The sequence below is a fragment of the Boleophthalmus pectinirostris genome, unplaced genomic scaffold, assembly GCF_026225935.1.
Source record: "Boleophthalmus pectinirostris isolate CB_2022bp ecotype Guang Dong unplaced genomic scaffold, ASM2622593v1 HiC_scaffold_13, whole genome shotgun sequence".
In the NCBI taxonomy this organism is placed as follows: Eukaryota; Metazoa; Chordata; class Actinopteri; order Gobiiformes; family Gobiidae; genus Boleophthalmus; species Boleophthalmus pectinirostris.
In genome coordinates, this window is record NW_026571036.1 from 5,202,049 (window position 1) to 5,222,909 (window position 20,861).

The following is a 20,861-nucleotide window of genomic DNA, read 5'->3' on the forward strand; positions in this document are numbered from 1 at the left end:
TAACCCAGGACTAACCCAGGACTAACCCAGGACTATACCAGGACTAACCCAGGACTAAACCAGGGCTAAACCAGGACTAACCCAGGACTCAAACAGGACTAACCCAGGACTAAACCAGGACTATACCAGGACTAACCCAGGACTAAACCAGGGCTAAACCAGGACTAACCCAGGACTCAAACAGGACTAACCCAGGACTAAACCAGAACTCAACCAGGACTCAAACAGGACTAAACCAGAACATAAAACAACACATATTAACCAAAAAAAAAAAAAAAAAGTAATTATATTATTTCCTCTTTTCTGTTTTCATTAATCTTGTTTACGAATTTTTTGCCTCTGAGCCTCGGAAATCATTCCATTTCAATTTTCTCTGGTTTGTTACATCACAGTTTTTGCTTTCATAAATCAACAACAGCCTTGTTCTGAGCATTTCACGGCTCATTCCCACTGTGTTTTCTATAAATAACAAATATTTTAATAACGAATAACCGCGCTAAAAGACCCATGAGTTCACAGGAAACACAATTTGACCACAAAATGAGTCTGGGGATGGTTAATGGACTGAAAAACAGAACAGGAAAGTCTGGATTCTTATCTATGACGCAACAAAACAGGCAAAAAATCAAAATGAACTCCAACAACAACAAAGTGGACAATGATATAACGTGTTTAAAAGCTCAATTATTTTGTTAATTTCAGCTCTGAAAGTTCCAATTTCTACTGAACAAAAGGTAAAAGGAGCTGAAAACTTGAAAACTTCCACTGCATGACATCACGAGGTGGAACAGGTGGAGCAAGGTCTGTTTTTTTTTTTCTGAGTGAATTTAGTCATGTTTCACAAAACTCCAAAAACACAAAAAACAAACCTTGAGCAGAACCAGAGAAACGCTGAAAACAAAACCAGCCCAAAGAAAAACATCGATGTACAAGCCCAGAGACGAAGGTAAACAACACACAACACAGAGCCAGAGAGTCCGGGTTTAGTCCCGGTTTAGTTCTGGTTTTAGTCCTGGTTTAGTCCAGTTTTAGTCCTAGTTTAGTCCTGATTTTAGTCCTAGTTTTAGTCCAAGTTTATTCCTGTTTTAGTTCTGGTTTAGTCCTAGTTTAGCCCTGGTTTTAGTCCTGTTTCAGTCTTGGTTTAGTCTTGTTTCAGTCTTGGTTTAGTCCAAGTTTAGTCCTGTTTTAATCCTGGTTTAGTCCTAGTTTAGTCCTGTTTTAATCCTGGTTTAAGCCTGGTTTTAGTACTAGTTTAGTCTTGGTTTTAGTCCCGTTTTAGTCCTGGATTTAGTCTTAGTGTAGTCCTGTTTTAGTCCTGGTTTAGTCCTGGTTTAGACCTGGTTTTAGTCCTGGTTTAGACCTGGTTTTAGTCCTGGTTTTAGTCTTAGTTCAGTCCTGGTTTTGGTTTAGTGGTTTTTGTCCTAGTTGAGTCTTGGTTTAGTGCCGAATTATTTCTAGTTTACTCCTGGTTTTAGTCCTGGCTTTAGTTCGAGTTTAGTCCTGTTTTAGTCCTGTTTTTAGTCCTAGTTTAGTCCTAATTTTGTTCTGGTTTTAGTCCTAGTTTAGCCTTGATTTTAGACCTGGTTTAGTCTTGGTTTAGTCCTAGTTTAGTGCTGTTTTAGTCCTAGTTTAGTTGTATTTTAGTCCTGGTGTTAGTCTGAGTTTAGTTCTAGTTTACTCCTGTTTTAGTCCTGCTTTTAGTCCTGGTTTAGTCTTGGGTTAGTGGTGGTTTATTCCTGATTTAGTCCCGGTTTTAGTCCTAGTTTAGTCCTTTTTTTAATCCTGTTTTAGTCCTTGTATTAGTCCTAGTTTAGTCCTGGTTCAGTCCATTTCAGTTCTGGTTTTAGTCCCGGTTTTAGTCCTAGTTTTGGCTTGGTGGTTTCATCTTAAATCCAGATTAGACCTGGTTCAGACCGAGTATAGTCCTGATTGTCTCTGGTTTAGGTTTGGTTTAGTCTTTGTCATGGTTTTAAACTGTGCCAGACCTGAAAAAGTCCTGATTTAAACCAGGTTTATTTCTCAGACCTGGTTGAGTCTTACTTTTCTTTTACATTTTGTTTAGTCCTGGTTTAGAGTCCAGTCCCAAACAAAACCTCACATCAACTCTCTCTGGTTTAGTCCTGGTTTAGTCCTGTTTCAGACCTGGTTGAGTCCTGGTTCAGACCTTGTTTAGTCGTATTTTAGCCTTAGTTTAGTCCTTGTTTTGGTTTTAGATTGTTGTTTCAGTCCAGGATTAGTCCTGGTTTAGTTTTATCTCAGTCCTGTTTTAGTCTTGTTTCAGTTCAGGTTTAGTCCTGGTTTATTGCTCTTTCAGTCCTAGTTTAGCCCTGATTTGGTTTGAGCTTTTTGTTTAGTCCTGGTTGAGTACTATTTTCGTCCTGGTATTGTCATGGTTTAGCCTTGTTTCAATCCTGGTTTAGTCCTGTTTTAGTCCTTGTTTAGTCCTGCTTTTCGATCCTGGTTTAGTACTATTTTTGTCCTGTTTTCGTCCTATTTTTTGAGTCCTGGTTTAGTCTTGTTTCAGCTAGTGTATTCCAAGTTTAGTTCTGGTTTAGTCGTGTCTCAGTCCGTGTCTTCAGTCTTGTTTAAGTCTTGCTTCAGTCTTGTTTCAGTCCTGGTTTAGTCCTGCTTTAGTTGTCTTTTAGTCCTCCTTCAGTACTAGTTTAGTCTTGCTTTTCAGTCCTGGTTTTGTCCAGCTTCAGTCTTACTTTAGTCCTAGTTTAGTCCTGTTTTAGTCCTAGTTTAGTCCTGTTTTAGTCCTGCTTTTCAGTCCTGGTTTTGTCCTAGTTTTGTCTGCTTTAGTACTAGTTTAGTCCTAGTTTAGTCCTGATTTAGTCCTGCATTAATCCTGCTTTAGTCCTGTTTTAGTCCTGCTTTAGTCCTAGTTTAGTCCTGGTTTAGTCCTGGTTTAGTCCTGTTTTAGTTCTGTTTCAGACCCAGTTTAGTCCTAATTTAGTCCTGTTTTGGTTTTAGTTCTTTGGTTTAGTCCTGGCTGTCCTGGTTTAGTCTTGTCTCAGTCCTGTTTCAGTCTTGCTTAAGTCTTGCTTGAGTCTTGTTTCAGTCCTAGTTTAGTCTGTTTTAGTCCTGCTTTAGTCCTACTTCAGTCCTGTTTCAGTCTTGTTTAAGTCTTGTTTCAGTCCTGGTTTACTCCTGTTTTAGTCCTGGTTTAGTCCTGCTTTTCAGTCTTGGTTTTGTCCTGCTTCAGTCCTGCTTTAGTCCTAGTTTAGTACTAGTTTAGTCCTGCTTTAATCCTAGTTTAGTCTTACTTTAAACCTAGTTTAGTCCTGTTTTAGTCCTAGTTTAGTCCTGGTTTAGTCCTGCTTTTCAGTCCTGGTTTTGTCCTAGTTTTGTGTGCTTTAGTCCTAGTTTAGTCCTGCTTTAGTCCTGTTTTAGTCCTGCTTTAGTCCTGTTTCAGTCCTGTTTTAGTCCTGGTTCCGTCCTGCTTTTCAGTCTTGGTTTTGTCCTGCTTCAGTCCAGTTTTAGTCCAGTTTTAGTCCTGCTTTACTCTTGTTTCAGTCCTAGTTTTGTCCAGCTTCAGTCTTGTTTTAGTCCTAGTTTAGTCCTAGTTTAGTACTAGTTTAGTCCTGCTTTAGTCCTAGTTTAGTCCTGGTTTAGTCCTAGTTTAGTCCTGGTTTAGTCCTAGTTTAGTCCTAGTTTAGTCCTGATTTAGTCCTGCATTAATCCTGCTTTAGTCCTTGTTTAGACCTAGTTTAGTCTTGCTTTTCAGTCCTGGTTTTGTCCATCTTCAGTCTTGTTTTAGTCCTAGTTTAGTCCTGCTTCAGTCCTAGTTTATTCCTGCATTAGTCCTGCTTTAGTCCTGTTTTAGTCCTGCTTTAGTCCTATTTTAGTCCTAGTTTAGTCCTGCTGTTCAGTCCACCTTTAGTCCTGTTTTACTCTTGTTTCAGTCCTAGTTTAGTCCTGGTTCCGTCCTGCTTTTCAGTCTTGGTTTTGTCCTGCTTCAGTCCAGTTTTAGTCCTGTTTTAGTCCTGCTTTACTCTTGTTTCAGTCTTGGTTTTGTCCTGCTTTTCAGTCCCGTTTTAGTTCTCTTTAAGTCCTAGTTTAGTCCTGCTTTAGTCCTGTTTTAGTCCCGCTTCAGTCCACACACCAGTTGATAACAAACCCCAGCACACGACTCCAACACTTCCAACACTTCCAACACTTACAAGCACATGCTGAAACGAAAATCCTCCGAAACCCACTCTCCTCCTCCGCCTCGTCCACTCCCCCTCGTCCTCCGCTCAGCCTCACGTGAATCTCCGGAGCCAAAAAGTCTCCTTTAAAGTCCACCAAAAACAAGTCCCGGGTCCCTTTAAGAAATCCGTGTCCAGGTCCTGCGCGCGGAGAGAGTCTGTGCCTCCGGAGCCGCTGCCTCGGCCGACGCGGGAGAGAAAGTTAAAGGCAGCGACAGACGACTGGAATGTGACAGCGGCGTGGGGCGAGCGCGAGAGAGGCGGGGAGATAGGGAGAGAGAGAGGGAGAGGGAGGAGAGGAGAAAGAAAGAAAGGAGGAGGAGGTGAAACGAGTAGAGGAAAGAAACATGAAAAAAAAAAAAGTGTATGGAGGATTAAAGCTTCTCGATTACACGAAATGGATTCTTGGGAGTTTTAAATCGTGTTGAATCCGTGTGTCATTCGTTCGTTCGTTTTTCAAAATAAAACCAAAAATAAGAAAACGAAAAAACAACAATTTTCTTCGTTATTTGTCTCCAAAAGTAAAATGAAAAAAAAAAAAAAACAGATAATGATTCGTTTTTTCAGTTTTCGATTTTGTGTTTAAATGAAAAATGGAAAAAAAAAAAAAACGGATAACGGACGTTTCCCGTTTACGTGACTTCCGTGACTGCGATGTTGGACTGAACCAGGTCTGATCCAGGTCCGGGACCAGAGCGGGACCACACCGAGACCAGACCGGGACCAGACAGTGACTGAGATCAGAACTGAGACCAGACCGAGACCAGACCGGGACCGAGCTTTTGACTCCGAGCCTCAGCTTCGAGCTCCGGTCCTGCCGTGGGCTCTGAGCCTCCGGTCTGGTTCCGGCCTGGTCTCAATCTGGTCTTGGTCTGGTCCCGCTCTGGTCTCAGTCTCAGTCTGGTCCCGGTCTCAGTCCTGCTCTGGTCTCGGTCTGGTCCCGGCCTGGTCTCGGTCTGATCTCGATTTATCGGTCAGTCTTCGTTCCTCCCCTCACCTCTGGTCGTGAGCTCTGAGTAATGATCGAAAGGACGAGATCGCAGATACAAGCGCTTAAAATGAGTTTCCTCCGCAGGGTGTCTGGGCGTCTCCCTTAGAGACAGGGTGAGGAGCTCAGTCACACGGGAGGAGCTCGGAGTAGAGCCGCTGCTCCTCCACGTCGAGAGGAGCAGCTGAGGCTCGGTCATCTTTTTCCGAATGCCTCCTGGACGTCTCCCTCGGGAGGTGTTCCGGGCATGTCCCACCGGGAGGAGGCCCCGGGGCAAGACCCAGGACACGCTGGAAGGACTATGTCTGTCACGTGGAAACAGAGGAAGGACCCAAAACGCAGGACTAAACTGCCATGACAAGAGACACGGAGAAACTCGGACAGAGACAATGGACCAACAAAGGGCAGACGAGAACATAGGCTATAAATGCACACACATGAATGAGACACAGGTGAGACATTAGGGCGGGGCAAACCATCAACAACAACAAACAATCAGGAAGTAAAACTCAGAACTACAAATGTCAAAATAAAACACAAACTACAACCACTACAAAACATGAACCATGACAATGTCTCTGGACTGGCCTGGGAACAACTCGGGGTCCCCCTGGAGGATCTGGAGGACGTGTCTGGGGTGAAGGAAGTCTGGGAGTCCCTGTTTAGACTGCTGCCCCCGCGACCCGACCCCGGATAAGCGGAAGAAAATGGATGTATGTATGTGAAAGAGCCGAGCCTCCGTGTAGCTGCACATGTCGTGGCAGAATGTAAACACACACTCGTGCACCGAAACAAACGTCCCGTACAGAAACGGTTCAGCACGAACACACGGATGTATGAATGCACTGTTACACCTCTAATCTATCTGTCCGTCTGCATCTCCATCGCTCAAAATGCTCTGCTCCACTCTGTGATGTCATGAAGAGGTAGTTTCCAAGTTTAGAGCGGGAAACAACATTATAACATAGATCAGAAAACACCGTAATAGATGTCGTCATCCTCCTCCTCCTCCTCTCCTCTCCACCTCCTCCTCCTCGTCTTCTCCCCTCCTCCTCCTCCTCCTCCTCCTCCTCCTCCTCCTCCTCCTCCTCCTCCTCCTCCTCCTCCTCCTCCTCCTCCTCCTCCTCCTCCTCCTCCTCTCCTCCTCCTCCTCCTCCTCCTCCTCCTCCTCCTCCTCCTCCTCCTCCTCCTCCTCCTCCTCCTCCTCCTCCTCCTCCTCCTCCTCCTCCTCCTCCTCCTCCTCCTCCTCCTCCTCTCCTCCTCCTCCTCTCTCCTCCTCCTCCTCCTCCTCCTCCTCCTCCTCCTCCTCCTCCTCCTCCTCCTCCTCCTCCTCCTCCTCCTCCTCCTCCTCCTCCTCCTCCTCCTCCTCCTCCTCCTCCTCCTCCTCCTCCTCCTCCTCCTCCTCCTCCTCCTCCTCGTCCTCCTCCTCCTCCTCCTCCTCCTCCTCCTCCTCCTCCTCCTCCTCCTCCTCCTCCTCCTCCTCCTCCTGTCCTCCTCCTCCTCCTCCTCCTCCTCCTCCTCCTCCTCCTCCTCCTCCTCCTCCTCCTCCTCCTCCTCCTCCTCCTCCTCCTCCTCCTCCTCCTCCTCCTCCTCCTCCTCCTCCTCGTCCTCCTCTCCTCCTCCTCCTCCTCCTCCTCCTCGTCTTCTCTGTGTTTCGAAGTTGGAGAAAACTGAAACCACTGCAGACTGGAAAGCATTAACACAACCCCCACACCACACATCCACACGACACGACAACTCACCGAAACAACACAAATGTTTCCCCATAGTCCTTTTTTTTTCACATACAGACTCCATCTCGTCCTAAATTGACTTTCTGGAGCTTTGAACCCTGTTAGGAAGGAACGGGATGAATGTAAGTCATGTAAATCTGTGTCAGTCCTTCATGCGTTTTTCAAAATAAAATCAAAAATAAGAAAACGAAAAATACAACAATTGAACAAAATGAAAAAATGGATAATGACCGTTTCCCGTTTACGTGACTGACACTGCGATGCCGGACTGAAACTGGTCTAAACCAGGACTGAAACAGGACTGAAACAGGTCTAAACCAGGACTGAAACAGGACTGAAACAAGACTAAAACAGGACTAAACCAGGACTAAAACAGAACTAAACCAGGACTAAAACAGGACTAAACCAGGACTAAAACAGGACTAAACCAGGACTAAAACAGGACTAAAGCAGGAATAAAATAGGACTAAACCAGGACTAAAACAGGACTAAACCAGGACTAAAACAGAACTAAAACAGGACTAAAACAGGACTAAACCAGGACTAAAACAGGACTAAACCAGGACTTTTAAAGCAGGAATAAAACAAGACTAAAACAGGACTAAACCAGGACTAAATCAGGACTAAACCAGGACTAAAACAGGACTGAAACAGGACTAAAACAGGACTAAACCAGGACTAAAAGAGGACTAAAACAGGACTAAACCAGGACTAAAACAGGACTAAACCAGGACTAAATCAGGACTAAACCAGGACTAAAACAGGACTAAACCAGGACTAAAGCAGGAATAAAACCAGACTAAAACAGGACTAAACCAGGACTAAATCAGGACTAAACCAGGACTAAAACAGGACTAAACCAGGACTAAAGCAGGACTAAAACAGGACTAAAACAGACTAAACAGGACTAAACCAGGACTAAAACAGGACTAAACCAGGACTAAAACAGGACTAAACAGGACTAAACAGGACTAAACCAGGACTAAACAGGACTAAAACAGGACTAAACCAGGACTAAATCAGGACTAAACCAGGACTAAAACAGGACTAAACCAGGACTAAAGCAGGAATAAAGCAGGACTAAAACAGGACTAAAACAAGACTAATCCAGGACTAAAACAGGACTAAAACAGGACTAAACCAGGACTAAAAGAGGACTAAAACAGGACTAAACCAGGATTGAAACAGGACTAAACCAGGACTAAAACAAGACTAATCCAGGACTAAAACAGGACTAAAACAAGACTAAACCAGGACTAAAAGAAGACTAAAACAGGACTAAACCAGAACTAAAACAGGACTAAACCAGGACTAAAAGAGGACTAAACCAGGACTAAACCAGGACTAAAACAGGACTAAAACAGGACTAAAAGAGGACTAAACCAGGACTTAAACAGGACTAAACCAGGACTAAACCAGGACTAAAACAGGACTAAAACAGGACTTCACACATCCACATGAGCCACTGGACACTCAAAGCACAATACAGCAAAAAACGCACACACAGACACTGAGCATGAGGCTGGTTAGGTGTCTTGCCCAAGGAAACAACAACAATATTTAACCAGGTCAAATCAGGTGCTGGAGTCAAACTTTGGGCCAACTTGGGCAAAGTAGAAGAATTAAGCTGCTGCCCCCTGCTGTTTGTGTTTGTGAACTACACCTGCAGTTGTGTTTCATTTTCATTCACACTTTTGGAGAATCCTGCATAAACCAATCCATCTAATTCTCTTTCCCATCACTTCACACTCGCCACCTGCTGATGTCATGAAGTGTGACCCTCATTCTCCAGGAAAAGCTCCTCTGTGTTTTTAAAAATCAAGCTCCTTTACTGTTATGATACAAGCAAAAGAACAGAAAGGGTGTAAAATTATAAAAATTATTGACTGATTTTATTATATTATTTTTATCATCTTTTTTATTCTTTTTAAAAGAAATAAAATAGCAATCCTGGACCATAGTATGGACACACACACAAAAGTCACACTTTTTATACATATTCTTCTGTTTTCATTTCACTGACTCTGTCCCTGTCACTGCAAAACCTGAAACACGTCTGTGTGTCGACCCTTGTCACTTAGAGCCCTACATTTTTCAAAAAATGGAAACAGTGCACAGCGATGTGGGCGGGGATAGGGGGTAGATGAAAACAGAAATATTCTGAACACTCAAGCCTGTAATGAAGGACAATGATTATTCAAACACGCAACAATCTGAGAAAAAAACAACTTCTGAAGAATCTGACGAAAGAACACAGTTATAAAATGTTTCGAAGCTCCTAAAAGATGTTGAGATGATTCGTCCCATTTAAACCAAACAAATATACAACTGAGAAACACGTCTCCTTTAAATATGAATATATAAACACTACATCTAAACACACATGTTTGGATTGTCTAAACTTTCTTCTCAGCAGTTTCACACCTTGAGCCTGGCACTGTTAACACTCACACAGAAACACAAACACACACACACACACACACACACACACACACACACACACACACACACACACACACACACACACACACACACACATACTCCGTCTCTGTGTGTCGGACCGTTGGAGAGTGTGTGTGTGTGTGTGTGTGTGTGTGTGTGTGTGTTGTGTGTGTGCGTGTGTGTGTGTGTGCGTGTGTGTGTGTGTGCGTGTGTGTGTGTGTGTGTGTGTGTGTGTGTGTGTGTGTGTGTGTGAGGGGCATTACAGTTTCCTTTAATTACCTCAGCTGTAATGTTTTTAGAGTGTGATGTTATCCTCGGTGCATGACCTTATATGGGCATTAGCTCCACGCAAAGCTGTGCCAGCATGACGGGGTCAGGTGAGGTCAGGTGGGGGTCAGGTGGGGGTCGGTGGGGGTCATTTGGGGTCAGGAGCAGGGCTCACTTTGCACCCGCTGTGTTTGAATAGTCAGTCTCATATTACACGGGGCTGGAGGTCTCAAACTGTGGACGACATCACTTTCTGCTGGTGTCACTGTAAAAAAGAAACATCTGAGAATATGTTCATGTACTACATGTACTACATGTACTACATGTACTACATGGGACTCAGATCTGATGTTTGAATTCTGTTTAGTCCTGGTTTAGACCTGGTGTAGTCCCGATTAAGACCTGGTTCAGATTTGGTTAAGTCCTGGTGTAGTCCTGGTTAAGTCCTGGTTTAGTCCTAGTTTAGGCCTGGTTTAATCCTGGTTAAGTCCTGGTGTAGTCCTGGTTTAGACCGGGTTTTTTTCCTGATTAAGACCTAGTTCAAACCTGGTTTAGACCTAGTTTAGTCCTGGTTTAGACCTGGTTTAGACCTAGTTTAGTCCTGGTTTAGACCTGGTTTAGACCTGGTTTAGACCTAGTTTAGTCCTGGTTTAGACCTAGTTTAAACCTAGTTTAGTCCTGGTTTAGACCTGGTTTAGACCTGGTTTAGACCTAGTTTAAACCTAGTTTAGTCCTGGTTTAGACCTGGTTTAGACCTGGTTTAGACCTGGTTTAGTCCTAGTTTAGACCTGGTTTAGACCTGGTTTAGACCTAGTTTAGTCCTGGTTTAGACCTAGTTTAAACCTAGTTTAGTTCTGGTTTAGACCTGGTTTAGTCCTGGTTTAAACCTGGTTTAGTCTTGGTTTAGACCTGGTTTAGTCTTGGTTTAAACCTAGTTTAGTCCTGGTTTAGACCTAGTTTAAACCTAGTTTAGACCTGGTTTAGACCTGGTTTAGACCTAGTTTAGTCCTGGTTTAGACCTGGTTCAGTCCACATGTACTGCAAAAGTTTTTTTTTTTTTTTTTCCATTTTTCATTTAAACACAAAATTGAAAACTGAAAAATCAAATCATTATCCGTTTTTTCATTTTGGTTTCGGAGACAAATAAAGAAGAAAATGTCTGTTTTTTTCGTTTTCTTATTTTTGGTTTTATTTTGAAAAACAAATGATACACGGTTTAATGTATAAGTTGCCATTTTCATTTTTCAAGCGAAGTTCAACCATAAAACTGCTGCTTTAGGTTGAGGTTATTCAAATATTTTAAGTGAAGTTTACTCAGATATTATGATCCAATGTGAGTCTCGTTTTTTCGAGTTCACCGGGGCAACATTTATTTGCTTTTGCAGTTTTAAATGAGACGTTTTAACGGCATTATTACTGTACAGATTTGGCAGTGAAACCTGGAGTGAAATGTCTTTATATGGAAACGCTGCCAGCTCGAGGTCATAACGTTATATTGAATTTGACAAGAAAAAAAAGAGTTTGGTTTTCGGTATACGCGCTTCGGGGCTGTAGAATAACACTTAGGGAATTAAAAAATGGCTTTACGTGCTGCTACATTTGTGGAGAATACAATGCAGACCTCAAAAACAATTCTCCAGTACTGAATCCTGGACAAAACCCAGAATTAAACTATAGACGATTCTCTTTTTCTCATGTAACGAACAAAAAAAAGCGCAAAAATGGTAGAATTGAAGTTAGTTTTTCACATAATATATTAGATCACCATGTTAAAAGTGCGATATTCACTGAAAACCACATATTAACACTTTAGTTTTTAACACTCTGAGTTCGCCCTCCCTTTGCCCTCCACGCTAAGTCACTCCCCCTTCAGAGCACTCATGAAACTACTGCACATCGCATCAGGTTTGTGTCATGTTTTTGTGTATTTATTAGAGAATTGTTGCATGGGGGCAAGGGTGACATAGGTACAGAATCTTACAGCGACCCCTCCTTGAACCATCACCTTATCGTGGTGGAGGGGTTTGATGCCCGAATGATCCCGGGAGCTGTGTTGTCGGGGGCTTCATGCCCCTGGTCGGGTCACCCAAGGCAAACAGGTCCTGGGGGACGAGTCAGACGAAGAACGGTTCAGAAGCCCTATATGACAAGTGTACCAACGAGGCCAGTTACGTCGCCCGGATTGGCGTCATCGGGGCACCACCCTGGAGCCAGGCCTGGGGTGGGTGCTCGCCAGCGAGCGCCTGGTGGCCGGGCCTTCCCCCACGGGGCCCGGCCGGGCTCAGCCCGAAGGAGCGACGTGGGGCCGTCCTCACGTGGGCCCACCACCCGCGGGAGGATCCATATGGGCCTGGTGCAGAGGGATCTGGGCGGCAGTCGACAGCGGGGACCTCGGCGACCAGATCTCTGGACATGGAGACTAGCTCTGGGGCACGAGTGAGGGAAGGACGGAACGTGAGACTGACAGGTGGATCGGTGCAGCATCTGCAGTGATGTGGTCGCTGTATCGAACCGTTGTGGTGAAGCGGGAGCTGAGCTAAAAGGCAAAGCTCTCGATTTACCGGTCAGTCTTCATTCCTACTCTCACCTCTGGTCATGTGCTCTGGGTAATGACCGAAAGGACAAGATCGCGGATACAAGTGCTCCCTCCCTTAGAGATAGTGTGAGGAGCTCAGCCACAGTAGAGTAGTGGCTCAGTAGAGCCGCTGCTCCTCCATGTCGAGAGGAGCCAGTTGAGGCTCGGGCATCTGTTCCGGATGCCTCCTGGGCTCCTTCCTCGGGAGGTGTTCCGGGCATGTCCCACCGGGAGGAGGCCCCGGGGAAGACCCAGGACACGCTGGAGGGACTATGTCTCTCAGCTGGCCTGGAAAGGCCTCGAGGTTCCCCCGGAGGAGCTGGTGGACATGTCTGGGGTGAAGGAAGTCTGGGAGTCCCTGCTTAGACTGCTGCCCCCGCGACCCAGCTCCAGATATAAAGAAAATTGATGAATGGATGGATGGAATAAATTAATTCGGCTTTAAAATTGGAATAAACCACCCACTTACTTCGGAATTCAGTTTAACTCTGAATAATCATTTTCATTAGGAATTAAGTGTTTACACAGACCTTTTTAAAACGGAACTCAGTTTTATTGAGAATTAAATTAACACAAACAGACCTACAGTTGTGTTTAGTTTCATTCACACAACTTTAACAGACAAACCCTGCATATTTAGGCTGAATTCTCTCAAACTGAAAACACTCTGTTCTACCTTGTGATGTCATGTGGTACTACAGAAAGTGCTCCACTTCGTTTTTAACTCCACACGTCTTCACTAGAATCATTTGGATCATTTCAGGACTACCTCATGGATTGAAGCGACGCTAAAGTCGCACTGTAGAGAGCAACAAGAATTCTGAAAATGCGTCCAGCAGACTGTAAACCGGGACGAGGGGGAGTATCAACTCTCTCACACCTTTGATACAGTTTTAAAGACGTGGGACTGCAGATGGCGCTGTCGTCCTACATGAAATCCTCCATAAAAACACAACAAAGCCCCTCGACCAAAGACAAAAGACCGACCGTTACAAACCAGTGCGATCACAGAGTTTCCGTGCACTCAGCAGATGACATTAGCAGAGAGCGGAGCGTGTTTTTCTTTCCCTGCTCAAACGCACATCGGTCTGTGGACTCGTTACACCACGGCCGTGTTTAAGAAGGGCTTTCCACTCGGGGTTAACCTCAGAATGTCCACACGGCCCCTGGATAACAGCTCCACTGATACGGGTCAATATGGGAATGCGATTACAACGTAGAGCCGTCCGGACAAACCTGACATTGTTTCTACAGACGATATGTAACTTTAATTGTATAATTTTCATGACTTATTGACCCCAGGAATGACTTCTCTGCATTTTTAAAGACATATTATGCTTTTTTTATTTTGGTATTTAGTATTAATAATGCTGTAACAGATTTTTACTCTCTATAAAACACGAAAAACCGGACTAGTTCATTTTAAACACTTTGCAGCGGCCCACATCCTAATTATTCACCTTGATATTCCATCCAGTCCTTGTATTTGCAGAGGTCACTGGTGTTAGACTAGTGCATGTCAATGGCCACAGTTACCCTGCCACTAAAAACAGTCTTACCCACTCCACAAAACACCCAAAACAAATCTATTATTACACCAGACTGTCCATGTAAATGTCTGTGTTGGTAAAATCATTTTAAAAGTAAAACCAACCTTGTATTTGAAGGATTTATGTCTGAACAGCAGCAGTGAGTTGTTCTTCCTAATAGAAAACTTGGCAACGGCGGACTGATATATGAGAAAATAGTCCCTTAACATGCGACGATTCATGCGATGCAAGGTTAGAATAATATTTAAAATAAAACTTATCTTGCATCGCATGTTGAGGGACTATTTTCTCATATATTAGTCCGCCGTTGCCAAGTTTTCTATCAGGAAATACAACTCACTGCTGCTGCTGCTCAGACATAAACCCTTCAAATACAAGGTTGGTTTTACTTCTCAAATGATTTTATCGACACAAACATTCACATGGACAGTCTGGTGTAATAATAGATTTGTTTCGGGTGTTTTGTGGAGTGGGTAAGACTGTTTTTAGTGGCAGGAGAACTATGACCATTGACATGCACTAGTCTAACACCATCGACCTCACGACTCACGAGGAAATGAGGTCCAAAATTTCGGACTGTCCCTTTAACTGGTGGAGGGTCCAACACATGCTCTTCTCCATGGAGACGTTATTGCTTTGGCTAGAATGTTTCACAGTGTGGCATTAAACCTTTTCTATCTTCATGGAGACCAGACCAGACTGAGTTACAGGTCAGATTTGTGGAGAAGCGACCCCGCTCACAGTCAAAATGCCTGTTTTTGTGGGTATTTTTGAGCTATAAAACTACTTGCAATTTAATAAATATATGGTAGAGCTGTTTAATGTCACACTGTGGAACATTCCAGGCAGATCAATGACATATCCATAGAAACAAGCAGGTGACGAACCCCCAACCAAACGTTCGTGCACCTTTCCACAACTTTTAGAAGCCGAAGCGAAGCCTGTCGTCGCAAACATAAGCATAAAACAACTAGTATGCTAACAGAGCAATAATATAAACAGGTCCTGAACTGAGAGTCTCTTAAAAATACAAAAAAATATATGAAATTTAGAAATTAAATTGTGATTTTATGCTACACTTTTTGATCCCGTTCACGATCCTCCTGGAGAGCGTCCGTTTGGGATTTCTGCGCTTTCTGTAAAAGGAAAAAGCTTTACTTCACTGTCTGAAAGGCGTCTTGTGTTTGGGCCTGATGAAGTGGTTGTGGGTTCTACTCCCAAACAGAGCGCGGGCACTTCCTCCTCTGGGACGGGCTGTTGTTGAAGCGTGACAGAGGAGCGAGCGCTGGAGCTCTACCCCCCATTTAGTGCAACGTTATCCCAGAGAAGTGCTCCGTCCCTGGGGCTGTGTGAGGAGTGAAGGGGGGCATGAAGTGGAAGGACTATCAAAGAACCGGAAAAGAAATAATAAATACACCTAACTTGAAGTCGTATAAGAATTATGAACCTTCACATTTATTAAATTCATGGATTGTTTTCGGTTGGTAAAGAGGTGGTCAAATCAGTCAGTTTGGTAACACTTGATAATAACTAAGCTTTCAATTAGGCCCCATCCACACTAGTCGTATTTAAAGGTTGTATGGAGGATTTTTTTTTGTTTCAAACTGTCAGTGAAAGATTAAAACACAGTTACAGAGACGCAGCAGCTTTGTAATTATGATGACCAAAAAAAAAAAAGAACGAAAATCTATCAACTGTGGACGTAGTGAAGCCAGATAAACATCAGCCAATAGAAAACAAAGCTGCCTCATTTTCTATTGGCTGTTCGGTTGTCAATCAAACTCCTTACGTTTCTAGTGTAACTGACTCGTCGGAGCGCTGGGATTACGTGGTTTACGCGGCGGTTCTTAGAGGCTTTTTCAAACTGTCGCTTCCTCGCATTTCGAACAAAGTTTGTCGCGACGGCGGACGAGAATCCACGACCGGTTCGCCGCAAAAGAAAGTCAGTTTTTGAGGTCGCTGAAAGAAGAAGAGAAGGGGAAAAGGAGCAAAGCCAAACTGAGGTGATTCTTGGAGATCTCGTCCAGCGATGGCGCGACCGAAGCAGACGAAGGGTCTAAAAACTGACGCGTCGCTGAATTACTTCTAGACAGGAAACTTCAACAGTAATTCTGAACGCGCACAAGGACTGTCGCTGTATTTCTCTTCCCTTAAAAAAATCCTCTATACAACCTTTAAGTCGTTTTCGTTGTGGATGCAGTGTTCGTTCACACTAATCCGATGGAAAACGGCTCCAGAGACGGAACGATCTGGTGCCGTCAGCTCCCACGAATTCATCTGATCTGATCCGGCACCGTGTGGACGCCTGAAAACGTTGATACTCTGACGTAGGAGCTCTGGTTTCCGTCCTTATTGGACCACGTCACTGTGACTCGCTCCTTCCTGATTCGCTGGGTTTGTGACATCGGTTGTGTGACGCTATTGTGGAAAACAGTTTAAACAAGCCAGAGACAAACGGGAAACAGCGGAACTAGAACTACTCACTACTTTCACGCTTGCCATCTTCCTCAGCTCGAAATCGGCTGCTGCAACTTCAGACACTGGGCTCCACTTCCTCGTTTTTACCGCCAATGTGACGTTGTGATGCCTGCCTAGTCGTGTGATTTGCATTTCAGGCGGTTTTGCGTTACTGTGTGGAGGGAAGGCTTTGATTGCGGACACAGAAACGACGTGTCTGGATGCAAATCGTTTCCAATACGGTGATACGGTGATTCGTTTCAGTGTAAGCGTAACGTAAGCTTCATTAAAGGAACAATATTTCTGCAGAAACAAGCAGAAGAAAGCTCTCCTCCAGGCCAAATAAGAGTCAGGTTTGTGGAGATGCAAGCTCACTGACAGTAAGAACACGCCTTTCTATGTTTTTTTCAATGAAACAAACCAAAAACAAAACTAAAAACAAACAAAAAAAAACAAAAAAAAAAACATCAGAAATAATAAAATATATTTAAAAAACAGTTGTATTTTCCTATACTTGTAATATTGTGTCTTTAAAGTTGAGAAAATTATAGAGTGGCACCATAAAGTAATTAAAAAATAAACAAGAAGCCAATTTGTCCAACTACATTTACAATTATTTGACAAAGTAAATTTACAATTATTTGTCCAACTATATTTACAATTATTTGACCAAGTAAATTTACAATTATTTCTTTAAAACTGTTCTTTTCAGAGTAGCAAATATAGTTTCCAGTGGGCAATTTTGTAAAATGTGAAAATGGATTTTATTCCTTTGACTCAATTGTTTTATAATCAGGGCTCCCGGTCTTTTTCACTGACAAAATTTCAAAACTTTTCCATGACTTTTTCATGACCTAAAGTGAATTTTCCATGACTTTACAGCACCTAAGTGTGTAGAGTTGATCAGACTTTTAGGGCTAAATATGACATTTTAACTCTTTCCACTCACCTTATGGTTTGGGATTATAGTTTTTTATTGTTCAAAATCCTGTCAGTGCATTTATTGTCGTCTCTTTTAAACAGAAATAATCATAATAGTCTGATGAGAATTTAGCAGAACGCTGGAGTTGTGTGAAAGACCATGAGTGTGGAAACCCTGTATAAAGTTTGTGGGATTTGTGTCTTGTTTACATAATAATAGATGAACACTACATGCTTGGTTAATTGCCGCTCAGCTAAATGACCTTATAAAAATGCAGTCGGATAAGTAAGTCGACTGGAGGATTTAAGTGTGTGCTAACAATGTCATCCGTGTAACAGCTCTCCCATAAAAAAACACTATTTAACCAGGGCCGCTTTAACATTTAGGTGACTGTAAACAAAAGCACGGGGCCCACCGCTCACTAGGGGGCCCGAGAAATTATATGATCCGGTGTTGTGCAAATATTGTAATAACTATAACATGTTCTCTTACTGGTTTAAAACAGACAAATTAGTTTTACGGTGCGATCAAACTTGCACGGAGACTGTATCAAAACTGGATCTAAAATAGGACTAAATTCTGAACTAATCCTGGACTAATGTCATGTCTAAACAAGGGCTTTACCCCGAAACGTCACATTGTGGTGTCATTAAAATAAAAATGACAGTCCAGATCTGTTTCTTCTTTTGCACATTTTTTGTCTTTGGACCCAGCTCACAGTCGCAATTTTTATTGGATGTGCAAGTCTCTAATCCTGGACTAGACCACGACTAAACCTGGATTAAACCTGGATCGTAGCTGATTTCCGATCACGTGATCAGATCGGGACAATCCTAGTTGGAGGCTTATGAGCGCGTCCTCTGGTGCAGAAAATACGGTACTGAATCTGCACATTGGCATTTATGAGTTTTTTGTGTGTTGTGTGTTGGACAATGGGCAAAACTGTGACAATGAAACAAAACACGACTCCAGGTCTGTTTGTGATAAGGAAATATAATAGATCAGAAAATAGCATTATATTGTCTGTTTAACTTTTAGATCAGGGGTGTCAAACTCATTTTGGTCCGGGGGCCACATCCAACCGACTTTGATCCCAAAGGGGCCGGATCAGAAAACTCATGTCATATAAACCCCAAAAATAACAATAAGTTCAAATATTTGTGCAGAGAAACACAAATCTATTACAGAAATCTTTTTTAATTGATGAACTCTTTCTTTTACAAAATATTAGAATATTATGAACAACCCGAAACTTTAAGAAAAATGCAATTTCAACACAATGTTTTAACATGAACTTGGATGTAAATAGGAATAAGTCAATTTTTTCTTGTAAAATCCTGCACTCGGCTCCACTTTACTCATGTTGGACATTTTTCTGATGAGGGTGTCACGGTCAACAGTCAAAACGATCGTCCTTTAAGAGCGTTTGGAAAGAGACAAGTCTTCATTTGTGCTGCTCTGGTGGGAGGGGCCACGTACAGAGACGCTGGAGACGCTGCTGTGATAAACACCACAGAAAATTAACAAGATTTTAATAGAAAATATAATTAAAATATTTTAGTAGAAAGTCAGCTGAGGGCCAGATTAAAGGTCTTGGAGGGCCGGATCCTGCCCCCGGGCCTTACGTTTGACACCTGTGTTTTAGATCGATCTGTTTTAAGTGCATAGTAGGCTGCTCTCCAGAAAACAACTTTGAGATCACAACATTAGGATGGAGTAAACACATGTTACCACAGAGAGGAAACTGACCCTGGCCAGAGCGGAGTCACAGCGACCACACAGAGCTCACTGAAAGAGGAGACACACACACACACACACACACACACACACAACACCCCCGGCGATACTAGGGCATCAGTCAGCTCATGTCTACACCAGCACCACAAATACCACCACAACCAGCGTCACCGAGTCTCACTCAACCAGAGCTGGAGGTGCACAGAGGGGTGGAACGTTTAAAAGGGCCCAGATTACACTTCGATATAGAGTTGTGTTTTGTTTCATACACGCTTTGACCCTTTATTTTTATGTTTTTAGTCTGTCTCCATCTCCAAACCTCAAAATGATATTGCCTTTTAGTTTGATACGATCATAAATGATAAATATTGCCTTATTTGTCATTATTATCAGTTTCTAAGACCATAAACGAAAACAAAACTGGCAAATGATTGTGTTTCTGTTCGAGGGGTTTGTTTATGGAACAATCTGAGTGATGATTTTTTAAAAGTCTCACACTGTAGAAGCCTTAAAAAAAAAGAGTAAATGTTTTGAAAGACACAGAGCTCTGGTATAAATGAATTATACATTAAATTCTGTTTGTTTTTATTTATATTTTGTCTCTTATATGTACAGTGAGTCGTAAGTGAAACTGTAAACACAAACTTTCTGTTCATATGCTTCTTTTCTTTCTTGGAATTCTGTCATCGTTGAAAAGGGTTTGGCATTTTAAGTACTTTTTACTTCAGCTTAAACCCTTTCGGTCATGATCCACGGGGTTGTAGTCTATGTTTTGTTTTGTTTTGTGGCAAAATGATCGAATAAAAAAACGACTACATCTCAAAATGCTCCGTTCTGTCTTGTGTTGTCATGAAGCGGTTGTTTTCAAGTTAACGGCCACTTTTTACTTTTGTTCAGAAGAGAACTGAGCCAATGAAATGATGAAATGTTCCAAGTCGACAAATCATTTTAATTAAATGATAAGGATTTATATTGGACAAAAGCAGCAAGGTTTTATATTTTGTGGTATTTCTCTGTGAAAATCTGATTAAACTGTCTTTACTGTCTATGCAATTTCCAATTTTTTGTACTTTTTGCATGAATCCCTGTGCAGTTTGTGTCAGATACTATAGTTACCATGTACACATAAATAGTGAAACAGCGCCCTCTGGTGGATATTTTCGGAAACACATGTAAACAGAGCCTCGCCGCACGTACTAGTATTTTAAAAATCGAGTACTTACCGCAGGTGTAGATGACGCTGAGGTACTTCCTGGTCCCGGGGTAACACGGCTCCCCGAAGTCGTGCGTGGAGGCGGGGACTAAGCATCTCTGTTTCCCCTGGCAACGGGACGTGAGCACCTGCAGAGCCACGGCCGACTGACAATCTGCGGAAAGACACACAGACGAGGGGAGTTACACGAGGATTGTTTTGTGCAGAGGTGGTAGAAGAGTCAAAAACTGTTCTCAAATAAGACTAATGTTACTTCAGAACAATATTACTCAAGCAGAAGTACGAAGCAGTGGTCTAAGAAATGACTGAAGTGAAAGTAACACAGGCTACGTTCAGACTGCAGAGTTAAATGCTCGATTCGGATTTTTTTGTGAAATCTGATTTTTTTTTTTTGCAAGGTTGTTCACATTTCCATTTAAATGTGACTTGTATGTGAACATGACGTGAACATCCAGAACACTGCAGCTCAGGTCCTGACTCTGGACTTGTCCCTGTGGCTCAGAGACTTTAAAGCGGATCTGCGTGTAAAAGTCTCTCCATGGACGAGCACCAAATCCACCTGTGACATGTTAGTGCCACATGAACCGTCTGCACTCTGAGGAGCTCAGGGACCGACCTCCTGCTGTGGTCCTGGTTTAGTCCTGGTTTAGTCCTGGTTTAGTCCTGGTTTAGTCCCGGCCTCCTGCTGGTGCCCAGAGTCACGAGGAGTCAGAGTTTCAGATTCACGCAGCTAAAACCTGGAAAAGTCTGAACATGTAAGACAGACTGAAAGGTTTTAATTTTTCAT

General features: G+C 43.0%; 1 protein-coding gene across 2 annotated transcripts in view; it reads right to left on the reverse strand.

The window, feature by feature from the left end:
* The window catches only part of LOC110173885 (protein eva-1 homolog A), a 195,952-nt gene that overhangs the window by 83,042 nt on the left and 92,049 nt on the right, over nucleotides 1-20,861 (reverse strand). The window contains exon 5 of one of the 2 annotated variants that reach the window (XM_055149562.1): nucleotides 20,085-20,228. In XM_055149562.1, the coding sequence (XP_055005537.1) occupies nucleotides 20,085-20,228 (144 nt within the window). Of the gene's footprint in view, nucleotides 1-4,163; nucleotides 4,277-20,084; nucleotides 20,229-20,861 lie in introns of those variants that run through there. The other variant, XM_055149563.1, reaches the window with a different exon arrangement.